We start from the raw sequence: 14,540 nt of genomic DNA on the forward strand, positions 1-14,540 counted from the left end.
CCTGCCACCCTTCTGTGGTACCTTTGCTCCTGATCCGCCCTGTGCCAGTCGTGTCTTGAGGGACATAAAGAGCTGCAGCAGCAGGGATGTCTCTACTAATTTTAGGAAATTGGGAAGACTTTGGCTGTAATTGATTGCACGATGACCTGCTGGACTATGAACACTGTCTCATACTGTTTTTAAATATTTATTATTTCATCTCTCCTTCTGTGTCTGTTAGCCACCTCCTCCCTCTGTTCATCAAATCTCTTGTGCAGTCCTGATTCATTAGCATTTATGCTAATTAAGTAATAATTTTTCAGAGGCAGGCTAGCTCTGTTGAGGTGCCTTTAGAAAGATGGGTTTTAGTCAAATGTTTGGCTTTGCTGAAAATTCTGGTGGTATCTTGGTTTTAAAAAGGACGGGAAGACTATCAATTTTCCCTCCTCTTTTTCCAGCCCTGGGCATTTGTTCTTGTCCTTTGTCCTAAGCCCTACAAATCAAGGTGCTAGATACGTGACATCCCATACGTTGTATGCCCTGAATCATCAGCTGACACACTGATTTTTTTTTTCTTCATTTCTGTATTAAATAACTGAAAAAGAATGATCACAGCAAAAAAAGCAAACAAAGCTCATGTAGGATGACAATTTCTATTAGACTGAAACTCCTCAGGTTCCAGGCAATTTCTGATTTTTTTCTTTTGTGGGGTCTCATTAAATCTACGGTAACCATTTGTCTTGCCAGCTATTTCTTTAAGATATTTTTAACCAAGTAATTTAAAGTATAGAAGTAATCTATTACCAATTTTATAGAATTAAAAACTATATTAAGTGTTTTCGTTCACCTTTAGTGAAGAATATGCCTAGTGAAGATTATAAGCTCCTTCTGCCCAGACAGTGTGTCTTTCAACTCTACTGTACTCTCCCAAGTGCACAGTACAGTGCTTCGCACACAATAAGTGCTCAAAAAATACCATTGATTGAAGACTCCTCCAATTGGTACAGTGGATATGTTTCACTCAACAAGAGTGTCTAAACTAGATGAGGGCACAGCAAGGCCTGTTGCTGAAAAAGCACAAAGATTTAGTGACCTACCAGCACATACTACCCCCAGACCTTAACCAACTGTATTGCAAGACTTTTTAGGGACTGGGCCTAGAGTGTGGATGGATCAGCATAACCCTTCGTGACCTGCACAAAAAACTGTCCTATATGAGTAAGAAGTCCTAGATATTGGTCGTTAGGCACAAGCGCCATTTGGCTACATTCTGGATAGCTGAGCAGTCTTTTTAAGGAGTGCACTGCTCACCCCCAAAGGAGGAATAGGACTCAAAAAGATATCCCTAAAAATCACCTGCCCCTTCCAAACTCAGCCAGAACTGAGAGTTCTGCACTAAGTCTTTTCAGTCACACCCACTGAATAGGTAAACTAGATGAATTTCACCATCAGTGATGCCCTTCAAGCTTGAATATACAGAAAGGAAAGCCATACAACTTCAGACATTCTATCATTCCTTGAGGCTTTCCCATTTTCTGAAGTAAAATTAAAAATATAAGCAGCATAAATTTTGAATATGAACCATAAACCAGCAACACCCCCAAAACAACAGCTTTGAAGGGAAATGCCTAAACAACCTGTTTACAATGGGAAAGTCACAACTCACTTGCAACATCGGAGATATTACAGGAAATGACCATTGTCACAGTTAACTTTCCAGCTTACAATAACATGGAACTAAAAATTGCTCTGCACTTGACAAGACTTCACAATTCCACACCTGAGGGAGCTGCCCAGAGGCTGCTGTTAGTCATCTATTTTCTGAACATCTGTACCCCGTGATACCGCCGTAATACATTCCTAGAAAATCCAGTTGTATTGTGAGTGGATGTGTCAAGGGTTATGTTTTCCCACAGACTGACATACAGTGTTAAGCTCTGTTCCAGAACCAACCCAGACAAGATAAACAGACCCCACAGGAAACTAAAAACTTACACTATAAATCCTTCACTTTATTGCTCTCCACTGTTCCTAGGAGTTTTCCACCCTTCTTGTACTTCAAATTAACATCTCCACCCTGTCTCCCCTGGTCCTCCCCTGTCTCTCCATCCCAACCATACTTGAGTAACTTTTTAAAAAATTCTTCATAGCAACAGCTTTTGCTGCCAGAGCAGCTGGCTCCATTACATTACCCTGCCCCTCCCTACCCATCAGTCCCATCCAGGAAGGGGAAGCAGAAGGGAAGGGGCAGTTTCCTCCTGCCCCAGTCTACCCCAGTCTCTAACCCAAAAACTGGCAGTGGGATGGGGCTACAGGTGGAACTGGGGAGCAGTGGTGCGAGGGTCACAATTGTGATGAGGACAGAGGACGCGCTAGGTACCTGACAAAGGGCTGAGGAAAAGGATGCTCATTCAGGCCAGGGGCGAAGTTGCCAACGGTTTTATGCGGTGGTGGTTACAAAGGCTTCTATGGCTTCAAGCGGAGGTGAAGCTGGCCCCTGCAGCTCTCGGCAACAGCCACTGTGGATTAAAGTGTCAGTGGTGAGGGCTTCCATCGTTTTAAGCGAAGGCAGAAAGAACGCATGTGGTTTTCAGCAATGGGCCCTGTGGCCTAAGGTGGCCTGTGGCATTTATCAGTTTAAAAACATTGGATCCCGTGGGAAGAAAGAAAAGGGGAGGACTGAATTCAGGGCCAGAAAACCACTCAGAATAGGGGAGAGCAGGAGAGGGGTAGGGAAAGGAGAGGCAGGCACAAGGAGCAAATTGACTTCCCTGGATGAAAGGTCAGGCCGGGGGATGTTTATAGATCTTGGGCTACATCGAGCATTTGTGATACTATGTTTCTGATTTTATACATTGTGGAATATATATCAAATACAGCTGTATTTGTTTAGGCTTCTAGGACCAGGCTTACTCCTTATTTAAAAAGCCTTATGGATTTGAGGTGGAAGAAATGTGGCCTAATGGAAAGAACACAGACCTGGGGGTCTGGGGACCTGGGTTTTAATCCCAGCTCTGCTACTTGTCTGCTGCGTGACTTTGGGAAAGTCACTAACTTCTTTTTACCTCAGTTTTCTCATTTTCAAAATGGGGATTAAATACCTGTATTTCCTTTCCCCTAAGTCTGTAAACCTTACAAAGGACAGGGCCTCTGTTCAACCTGATTATCTTGTACCTACCCCCAGGCTTGGGTACAGAGTTTTGTACATAAGGGATTCAGAGACACCACAATTATTATTATGTGGAAGCTGCACTTGGGACCAAGTTCTCAGGAAATAACCACATCATGCTTGAGGCCACACAATTCTGACCCAAATTTCTAGTTCATATTTATTGAGCCTGCAGTAAGAGCAGGACCTTTCCCTGAAATAACCAGAACAATGCATTGCTGAACACTTTAACGAGGGCTATGGAAAAAGGTCAAAAGTTTGAAGGACTCTGGGGGCCTCACCAAATTTTAGGGAAGCGCAAAATGATCAGGTCTGACCGAGGTACTACCAGAGGCTGGTTTTGCAATTCTTCTACTCTGGCTACTAGAACTACAAGAAATGATGTGAAAGTCAATTTCAGGAACTGGGAGGGGGCAGGAGGAAGTAGAAAGAGGCAAGAGGGAGCTTGGTCGTGGTTGATCGTTCTCATTACTCTTTTCTACATAAATCCTCCAGCCCTCACTAAACTGGTGCATCTCTGTGGTGGAATATGGTGACTTGGGTATTAAGTGTCAGACTAAGAAAAATGGAAAAACACCTAGCTTCCCAAGAAAAAGGAACCTCGCTCAAGCCCCATCCCTGCTCCTCCTTTGAGATTTCCCCCTCCTCCATATGGACAGAGAAACACTACAGGTTACTGGATAATCAATGGATCAGATAATGGAAAACACTTTGTGCTTACTAATTTTTTTTCATTTATTACACTCACACTTTTAGGACAGCTCTCAACTTGCAGCATCTGATCCCGCTCTCCCTTCATAAGGAAGTTGCTATGAGGAAAGAGGGAAGGAAAAGAAGAACTTAATATTTTTATGCTGGAGAAAGGGAAGGCAAACTGAGGGGCAAGAAGCAGGCTTGCACCCCAGGGGAAATTTGGGTTTGGGGTTTGCAAACAATGCTGTTTTCTAGGTCACTAATTCGTTTGGAAGGACCTAAAATTCCTTTTGTGTTTTCTCTGTAACTTCTGACAGACCTCACAGTCAATGCCTTGGGAGTCATCTCTCCTGGGAAGTTCCTTGGGGGTTGGGGGTGGGTGGGTGGGGGGGTCCTTTCCAGAGCTTGGTGGAGTCTAGCATTATACCTCATGGAGCTAAGGGAAAAGTTACCAATTTTTCCTTCTGAGTCAAGGGGCAAAAGCAGGAAAAGCTTTAGGGATGGGAGGCATGAGGATGCACTTTGAGACTAGTAGATGGGTTTCAGAGATATGGCCCAGACAGGCCTGACTTTTGGGTCTTTTCATTCCCACTTGGAAACATTTAGCTCTTTTCAGCCCTGCTTCTAAGTTCCTAGGCCTTGTCGGAGGTTTGGGATGAGGAAATCCGAGAGTCCTGTCTTAAAAACTTTGGAGGCAAAAATAATGCCCCCTCATAAGGGCTCTGGACCCCACTGTCCCTGAAGTTGAGTCCAGTTAAACCAGGAGGGGCCCTTTCTGCTGAATTGGCTGGGGCTCTGTCCAGGGGTTGTCTGCCTGGATGGCTGACAAGGGAAAGCACTGGGAGTTTGGGGAATGAGTTTACTTTAAGGTGGGATCTTTCTTTGACACAGCCATTTCCCTGAGGGTGTACTGGGTGGGGGAAAAGTCCTTCCCGATTAGCTGCTTCTCCAGGCCTCAACTGTCCTGACTCCCCTCCATCCAACTCTGTGTCCAGGATTTCTACTCTCATTCCTCTTCCCACCTGGCATTATCTCCGGGGGCCTCTCCTGCCCCTGTCCCGCTCACCCCACTTTCGCTTCCCCATCCCCTCACATGACTCCCGCTCCCCTCTCCCGCATGCCCCGCAGGTCCCCCTTCTCCTCACATGCTTCCAGCTGCCCCCCCTTTCCTCACCCGTACCCTGAGGCCCCCTCTTTTCCTCACACGGGCCGTGAAGCCCCCACTTTTCCTCACTGGCACCTCCCGGGCTCCACTCTCCTAGCAGGCCCCCCTCTTCCTCACCCTACGCCCCCCCACCATGCCCCGCAGGTCTCCCTTGCCCCGCAGGTCCCCCTTCTCCTCACATGCTTCCAGCTGCCCCCCCTTTCCTCACACGTACCCTGAGGCCCCCTCTTTTCCTCACACGGGCCGTGAAGCCCCCTCTTTTCCTCACTGGCGCCTCCCGGGCTCCACTCTCCTAGCAGGCCCCCCTCTTCCTCACCCTACGCCCCCCCACCATGCCCCGCAGGTCTCCCTTTTCCTCACACGGGCCCTGAGGCCCCCTCTTTTCCTCACACACGCCTCACGGGCTCCACTCTCCTCCCACCCACCTCACAGGACCCCCTTTTCCTCACTCGCACCTCATGCCCCCCCACAAGCCCCCCACATCTCCCTTTTCCTCGCACGGGCCTTGAAGCCCTCTCTTTTCCTTGCACGGGCCCTGAGGCCCCCTCTTTTCCTCTCACGGGCCCTGAGGCTCCCTCTTTTCCTCACACGTGCCTCACGGGCTCCACTCTCTTCACAGCCCCCCCCTTTCCTCAGCCACACCTCACGCCCCCGACCCCCGATGCCCCGCAGGTCTTCCTTCTCAGACGGGCCCTGAAGCCCCCTCTTTTCCTCACACCCGCCTCACGGGCTCCACTCTCCTCACACATCCCCTTTCCTCACGCTCACCTCGCCCCCCGACCCCCATGCCCCGCAGGTCCCCCTTCTTCTCAGACGGGCCCTGAGGCCCCCTCTTTTCCTCACACCCGCCTCACGGGCTCCACTCTCCACACAGCCCCCCCTTTCCTCACCTCACGCCCCCCTCCCCCCCATGCCCCGCAGGTCTCCCTTCTCCTCAGACGGGCCCTGAGGCCCCCTCTTTTCCTCACACCCACCTCACGAGCTCCACTCTCCTCACACCCCCTTTCATCACCCTCACCTCACACCCCCCGACCCCGATGCCCCGCAGGTCTCCCTTCTCTGACGGGCCCTGAAGCCCCCTTTTTTCCTCACACACGCCTCACCGGCTCCACTCTCCACACAGCCCCCACTTTCCTCACCCTCTCCTCACGCCCCCACCATGCCCCGCAGGTCTCCCTTCTCCTCAAACGGGCCCTGGGGCCCCCTCTTTTCCTCACACACGCCTCACGGGCTCCAGTCTCCTCACACCCCCCCCCCCCATGCCCCGCACGTCTCCCTTTTCCTCACACGGGCCCTGAGGCCCCCTCTTTTCCTCGCACGGGCCCTGGGGCCCCCTCTTTTCCTCACACACACCCCCTTTCCTCACGCCTCCCCCCCCCCCCACATGCCCCGCACGTCTCCCTTTTCCTCACACGGGCCCCGAGGCCCCCTCTTTTCCTCGCACGGGCCCCGGGGCCCCCTCTTTTCCTCACACACCCCTCTTTCCTCACGCCCCCCCACGCCCCGCAGGTCTCCCTTGCCCTCAGCCGGTCCCTGAGGCCCCCTCTATTCCTCGCCCCCCCCCCGCGGGCCCCCCCTCCATCCTCCCTGGCGGGCCGGAGAGCGCCCCGCCCCCCTGCGTCATGACGCACGCCCAACGCGGAAGCCGCCCCCCTCCCCCGCTCTCCTCCTCCTCCCCGCCCCGCTCCCGCCCCCGTGCGGTCGGCCGGTCCTTCCTCCGTCCGCCCGTCCCTCGGTCCCTCGGCGCCGGCCGCCCTCCCGCCCGTCCTCCCTCCCGCCCTCCCTCCCTCCCTGCCGCGCGGTTCCCTCCGCGCCGGGTCCGGCGGCGGGGCCGACGGAGCCGAGCAGCCTTGGCGGCGGCGGCGGCGTGAGCAGCGGTCGGGCCGGCGAGGCCGCCACCGCCGGCGGGATGCGGCCGCTGGCCCGGGCCGCCGTGTAGAGCGGGCGGGCCCCCGGCCTCGGCAGCGCGGCCAACGCGGCCAACGCGGCGGCGGCGGCGGCGGCCATGGCGACCCCCAGCAACCTGGCGCCCTCGGTCCTGGCCAGCAAAACCAAGACCAAGAAGAAGCACTTCGTAGCGCAGAAAGTGAAGCTGTTCCGGGCGAGCGACCCCCTCCTCAGCGTCCTGATGTGGGGGGTGAACCACTCGGTAAGAGCCGGTGGGCCGGCCCCCCCCCCCCCCCGGGGGGCTCCGGCGGCGACTGGCGGGGTGCGGGGTGGTCACTCCGGGGGGGGGGGGCCTTTCCGAGGCCCCCCCGGCGGGATGCGCTGGTCGGGGCCTGGGGGGACGTATCAGCCTCCCTCTCCCTTCAGAAACGATTTTGCGGCCCGAAAAGATCCTTCTCTTTAGCCAAGACGAGGGCGGCGTAATTGTGGTACCTCCTCGGGGACTGTCAACCCCCCGGATCATCCGCCTGCCGGACGGAGGGAGCGGATGAATGGCGATCCTTCCCTCCCCTCTTTGGTGTGTGCGTGGTTTTTTTTTTTCCCCCCTTTTTAAACCTCCACTAGCCACGGGTCGCAGCGCGGTAGCGAGGGGGCTGGAGAGGTGACATCCCGGTGTCTTGGGGTTGGAGGAAGGTGACTCCGGGATGGAGCGAGGATGCTGCTTAAGGACCGCCCAGGAGGGAGGGAGCCGGTGAGTTGGAGGTGTGTTGCCGTCGCCGGCTCTGCGGACTGCGGTGTGGGGGTCGGAGATGAGGTAGGGGGGTGCTGCTGGCCCCGGGAGTGTGAACCCCTGCAGCTCCAGCCTTGCAGCCCCGGCCTTGCAACTCACTCCACCCTGCAGCCCCAGCCTTGCAACTCACTCCACCCTGCAGCCCCAGCCTTGCAACTCACTCCACCCTGCAGCCCCAGCCTTGCAACTCACTCCAGCCTGCGGCCCCAGCATCATCATCATCAATCAATCAATCAATCATCAATCAATCGTTTCCTGCACCATTCTGGAGCAGGAAACCCGATAGGACCTTTTGGCACAGCTGTCAGAGTTCAAACGAGGCCGTGAGCCGCTCCTGTGACCTGACACTCTGGAAATCATCCGAGGGGAAAGTGGAAGCCACCCTGTCCCCCCCCCGGTTGAGGCTCTTTTGGAAGGCCCATTTGGTTTTGACTTTCTGACCCTGAAGAAGTAGTAGTTTACCGTGACTACGGTCCAGTCAAGCGGGATGTAGCTTCCAAGGACGGTAGATCCATTTCAACCGGAATGCCAAGCTTTTCTGGAAGGTTGGAAGTCGGAGTTGGGGTGGGGGCTGTTACAACTGCCTGGCAGCATCTTCTCTTGAGATTGGACATATATGGTGATGTTGCGCATCAAGCCCAGTGCTCTGTTGCAGTAAAATCCCCCTCAGAAGTTCCCGGCTGAAGTTTTCCACATGATACATCCAGAATTTTAGGTCCTTTCTAAATGTCTGTAATTTTCCATTTCCGAAGAAATTGTCTCTCAAAAAAGTAGTTTTAGACTGTGAGCCCACTGTTGGGTAGGGACTGTCTCTATATGTTGCCAACTTGTACTTCCCAAGCGCTTAGTACAGTGCTCTGCACACAGTAAGCGCTCAATAAATACGATTGATGATGATGATAGTTTCTGGTTGTTTCAGAAATGCTTTGAGAGGATTATACTGCCTCTGTTGTGAAATTTTTCCACATTTTACCTTTCCAGTCTGTGTGGTTTTGCTCATGAAAGGTATTTGTTTCTCTTTCCCCAGAGGTTTTTTTCTCCCCCTGTAATTGAACGTTAAGCCTGATAGAATGAGTATTTCCTTTAGTGAGTTTGTCCCTAGGAGTATCTTAATATCTTAGAATAAGAAGTATAATTAAAGTATCCAAATGTCCGCTCTAGGCTAGAATTATAAATTAGGAGCTTTGCAATAAGGTTAGTAATGCATGCCTGGAACACTTTGAGACAAGACAAAGTGAAGTGTCCAAATAATCCACAATGTTTTAACTCAGTATCTGAGCTGACGTCTTTAAAAACATTGAAAGGATTAATTGGAGAGATCTGCCACTCATTCATATCACTACTGCTGTACAGTGTTGCAGTGCTGAAACACTTTATATCCTAATGTTTTGTTTATAATTATATTGTATTTGTCTTAAAACGGAATTCACACAGTAACTGATCTTTAAAGGCCTATTGCAAGTCAGTACCGTGAAACCGCAGCACGTGTCAAAAAGAGAATTTATTTTTATTATCAAATCCAGGATCATTTATTCGGAGCTGCCTTTTGTCTCTTCAAAAAAACTGATTTATGTTTATTTAAATAGGTCATATAATTAATCCACATAAAGCTCCGCAAAGTATGCACGACAACTTTGGGAAGGGATTAAAATAGACCAGTGTTTTCTCTTTCAGAATGTTTTGCTTTTTTACCCAAATGTTTAGTTTTTACTTCTGCCCGAAAGTAGCAAACTGAAAGCTGACATATGAAAATGAAGCTACGTACTTCAGTGCTAGATGTCTCCAGCAAATTTTAGTTGAGGATTACAGGAGTGCAAAGGACTAGTACGTTATCTAGCAGTAGTAGCAAAAGAAGGAGCTGTTCTTGTAAATTTGCAGGTAGCACAGTGCTAAGAATGGCAATAGAACAAATGACGGGCTTGGAATGGCATTGTGCATTCATGGGAAAATCTGGCAGAAGGAATGAAACGAGAGAAAAGGCTGTAATAAAGGGCATCCTCTTCGCTTCTCTGCTTTTGTTAATCTTGGTCAATAGTGGTCGTAGCGAAGAATTTTCTGTCCTTTTTTTATGGTATTTGTTAAGTGCTTACTGTGTGCCAGGCATTGTACTAAGCATTGGGGTAGTTATAAGCTAATCAAGATGGACATTGTCCATATCAGTCTTAACTTCCATTCCATAGATGAAGTAACTGAGGCACAGAGAAGTTAAGTGACCTACCCAAGGTCACACAGCAGACAAGTGGTGGAGCCAGGATTAGAATTAGAATTAGAGTCCAGGTCCCTTTGACTTCCAGTGCTCTATCCACTAGGCCATGCTGCCCCTTCCACACAATTACAAACCTTGTGGAGTCAAATCAGTCATGGGATTTTTTGAGTGCTTACTGTGTACAGAGCACTGAACTAAGAGCTTGGGAAAGTACAATACAACAGAGTTGGTAGACTCATTCCCTGCTCACCTGGAGCTTACAGTCTAGAGGGGGAGACAGATGTTAAAATAAATTATGGATATATACGTAAGTGCTGTGGGGTTGAGGGTGGGGAGAATATCAAATGGCCAAAGGACACAGATCCAAGCATCTGGTAGAAGACGTAGAAGGGAGAGGGAGCCTGGGAAAAGAAGGCTTAGTAGGCAAAGGCCTCTTGGAGGAGATGTGATATGAATAAGGCTTTGAAGGTGGGTAGAGTGATGGTGTGGTGAATGCGGAGGGAGTTCCAGGCCAGAGGGAGGTTGTGTCAAAGGGGTCACTTGGATCATTACTGAAAGATATGGAAGGAGGAAGGAAGAGGGAGCTGTCCTTCATTTTCAAAGATGACACTCCTGACGGTGAAATCCTTTTCATGTGTTAGGTCTTCTCAGTCAATCCCTCACGAGTACCCACAGGGATGGAAGAGGGGGAATACGAGAAGCAGCATGGTCTAGCGGAAAGAGCACGGACCTGGGTTCTAATCCCAGCTCTGCCAATTGCTTGTTTTGTAACCTTGGGCAAGTCACTTAACTTTTCTGTGCCTCAGTTTCCTCAACTGTAAAATGGGAATTTAATACCTGTTCTCCCTCCTACTTAGATTGTGAGCCCCATGTGGGATAGGGACTGTGGCCAGCCTGATGATCTTGTCTCTACTCCAGTGTTTAGAATAATGCCTAATGATAATAATAAGTATTATTGTTGTACTTTATGAAGCACTTACTATATGCCAAGCACTGAACTAAGCACTGGGGGCAGGGAAAAGATAATCAGGTCCCACATGGGACTTATGTGCTTGACACACAGGAAGTGCTTAACAAATACCTTGGTAATACTACTACTAATAATAATAATAGGTGTTTGGTGTGGGCACCACTAAAATATTTAACATCATTACTGGCCTCAACAGTAACATTTATTGAGCACTCATTAGGCTCCTAGTTATAAAATTCTGGAATCAGGCCTGCTACTAAAAAAGTTAGGGTAATTTAAAGCTACTGCTGTTATTTGAAAATGAGTTTCTTGAAAGTCCATAAAAGAAGGACCTGAAGGAAATTGACAAGGAAAAGTGTTGAGGGAAGAGTTTTTAGCCAGGACTTCTCTATAGGTTTCTCAATCAGAAAGGACTAGATTGAATGTGAAATAAACATAAAAAGTACCAATGAAAACTAAACTACATTCAGTCCAGAGTGGTAACAACAGTTCACTTTGATTTGGACCGTGTTCAGTGACAAGTACAAGTCTAGTGTTGTGTTGCCAATTTAGCATGCTGCTTTCTAACTTTAAGTATCCATCAAGGAATGGAACCGTGCCAGGTTATATTTAAAGGAAGGAGAATATAATTGAAAACATAAAGGGACAGGGAATTCTATGAGGCAGTTTGGTCTTGCTAAGTTCATGTCAAAATGATTGGGAAGTTGAACTTTGGGACACTGTGTCTGTGGTATTCAGTCCAATATGTGGTAAAGGTTGACATGTGGCAGGTTGCTTGCTTGGATCCTGCGATTTTGGTGTCCCAGAAGGATGCTAGGATAACACTTCTTTAGACTGTGAGCTCGTCTCTAGGCTGTGAGTTCGTTGTGGGCAGGAATGTTTCTGTTTGTGATTTTATTGTACTCTCCCGAGTCCTTAGTACCCTGCTTTGTACACAGTAAGCTCTCAATAAATATTAATGAATGAATGAGGGCATATGCATGGTGCTCCTCCTTGGGCTACTGGAGTCCTGTGCTCGCAAAAACAAGGAAGCATTGTGGCCTAGCGGAAAGAGCACGGGTCTGAAAATCAGAGGACATGTGGCCTAATCTCGGCTCCGCCACTTACCTACAGTGTGACCTTGAGCGAGTTACTTCTTTGTGCCTCAGTTCCCTCATCTTCAAAACCCGTGCTCCTTCTTGTTTAGACTGCGAGCCCCTTGTGGGACCTGATGATTTTGTATCTATCCCAGCGCTTAGTTCAGTGCGTGGCTTCTAGGAAGTACTTAACAGGTACCCCAATTGTTATTATTATTACAGGATACAACTACCATTAGCACTCCAGCCACTGCCACGGGGCGAATGCATCTTGGTCTGGTGGCTAAGCCAGACCAAATGCAATCGGGTTTTGAGGAAGGGGCCCAGTCTGATTTAGCTTCCAGGACAGGTAATAAAACAAACCCATTCAGGATGCTGGATCCAGGAATTAGGACTTTAAAGCATTCTTAGTCACCCTGGAATGTGAACTAATTAGTATTTCTTAGAGATTTCTATTGTGATCAACCAAAAGGAGAACTTAAATTAGGAAATCAGGTCTGGAGTTTTTTTCATTCAAGGATGCAGCATGGCTTAGGGAAGCAACATAGCCTAGTGGATAGAGCACGGCCTGGGAGTCAGAAGGACCTGGGTTCTAATCCCGGCCCTGCCGCTTGTCGCCACTTGTCGGCTGTGTGACCTTGGACAAGTCATTTCACTTCTCTGGGCTTCAGTTACTTCATCTGTAAAATGGGGATAAAGACTGTGAGCCCCCAGTGGGGCAGGGACTGTGTCCAGCCCAATCACCTTTTATCTACTCCAGCGCTTAGTATAGTGCCTGGCACATAGTAAGTGCTTAACAAATGCCACAGGTAGTATTATTGTTATTGAACATTTAATTAAAAACTGCAAAACAAATGTAATAGCCAGCATGAGTACTGTTGTGTATGCTCTGAAGTGGTTGGGCTAGAAGCTCAAGAGCTTGAATGAAATCAAGGAGAAGATCAAATGGATATTAAACCTCAAAGACTGCTAGCTTCAATATCCTTGAAAGAAACCGATATTCCAGGAAGAAGTGGGTGGAATTGAAGGTAGAAAGTATCATTAATCCATTAGAGCGTATAATAAAATAATTAAAACCAGAGCACATTGACTAAATACCAGGAAGTTGGGGGAAGGAGATATTTCAAGGGTGGAGCATGGGTGGATAAAAGTGAACAGAGAAACAAGTGGGTGATGTTGGCTGGTAAAGTGTTTTTGAAATTAATATGTTCCTCACATTTTTCAGCCTTGGACTTTCTTCATCTGCCTTCCAACTTTTTTCCTTTTGAATCTGATGACCATGTCGCTTCCTACTCCAGGAAGTTGAATAAAATTGTGACATGTTATTTATTAGGTGCCCGCCATTCTGATCATCTTGAATCTATCCCGGGGCTTAGAACAGCACTTCACATTTGTAAATGTTCAATCCATACCGTTATTGTTTATCCTGATTCCTCCCCAGAACTTAGTACAGTGGTTGGCACAGAGTAAGTCCTTAGCAAACACGATTATTATTATTATTGTGCTTATCATTGCTCCGCACGCACGGTACTGTGTTGGAAGATTCATTCAGGCCTGCCATAATTCATGGATTTCCTTAGGCATTTTGGCTAGAAGACTGGCAGGGGATTAGGGAAATGTTCTTCCAACAATTCTAGCTGGTTTGGGACACAGCCTGATGCGGTGAGGGGAGAAGCGGTGGTTCTTCAATGGGCAGAACATCAGATATGGCTGAGTACTGCCACCCGACCCTTCCGTAAAGGGAGGTTTTGCAAGAGCGCTGCCTCCTCACTTCAGAAGACCTGAGGGACCTAAATTTAAATTAGAGAGCTACACACCCACTGCTCTACTTATTAGCATTCTAAAGCAGCCAACGGCTACACCGAGAAACGTACAAAGGGCCAGAAGGGCCCGTGTACAATACTTTGGAGAGTGGTGATAATATTGTAGGGCACAAACTGAATAAATATTGATTCTATTTAGACGGATTCCTGTGGGAAAGGCTTTGGTGGAAAGTTGCAGGTTGGGAAAAGGTGAAGTAGGAGGCATAGTGACTCAAACCCTCATTTTCCTTCAGTCCTAAAAGACTTCGGAGAGGGTGGCAGAGCCCGCACTTGCCAACACATGTAGGTTCCCTTGGGTCTCCCTTGGGTCTAGGAGCATCTTGATCCTAGTCCTATTGGTTCTTCTGCTCGTGTTCCCTTTAGTCATGTGGCAAAAAGACAGCCTGCTTTCCTGTGGCTTCCTCCTCCCTCAGATAGAGCTCCAAAAGGAGTGGCCCTTCTCACCAGGATTGAAAATCTCCTAGTGGACACAAGGACCCAGATGGCATTTCTCTCTCTCCCCCAGGCTAGTGAATGGCGGGCGCGCATACACTTCGATTCACAGTCAAAGGGGGATGAGTCTAAGTTCTGTTTCCGAGCTCTGCTGTTAAAAGCTGCCCTCCATCCTGGAACTGAAATGGCCGAGACAAGTTGCTTTGGAGGAATATGCCTTTTCAGAATTGTAGAAATAGCAGTTTTGCAAACATTTCATTTTTTTGTTGTTTTCAATACGTATTGATGATGATAAATATGCACTCAAAGTAATTCCACTTCTAATTGGAGTAGCCTAGTTTCCGCTGTGC

At 48.9% G+C, this 14,540-nt stretch overlaps 1 protein-coding gene across 1 annotated transcript in view; it reads left to right on the forward strand.

The window, feature by feature from the left end:
- Positions 1-6,974: 6,974 nt before the first annotated feature.
- PIP4K2A (phosphatidylinositol-5-phosphate 4-kinase type 2 alpha) overlaps positions 6,975-14,540 on the forward strand; it is a 157,623-nt gene continuing 150,057 nt past the window's right edge. Inside the window, exon 1 of the mRNA XM_038755564.1 lies at positions 6,975-7,155. Coding sequence (XP_038611492.1) covers positions 7,012-7,155 — 144 coding nt within the window. The 5' untranslated portion in view covers positions 6,975-7,011. The remainder of the gene's footprint in view (positions 7,156-14,540) is intronic.

The sequence above is a fragment of the Tachyglossus aculeatus genome, chromosome 13 (assembly GCF_015852505.1).
Source record: "Tachyglossus aculeatus isolate mTacAcu1 chromosome 13, mTacAcu1.pri, whole genome shotgun sequence".
NCBI classification, from domain to species: Eukaryota; Metazoa; Chordata; class Mammalia; order Monotremata; family Tachyglossidae; genus Tachyglossus; species Tachyglossus aculeatus.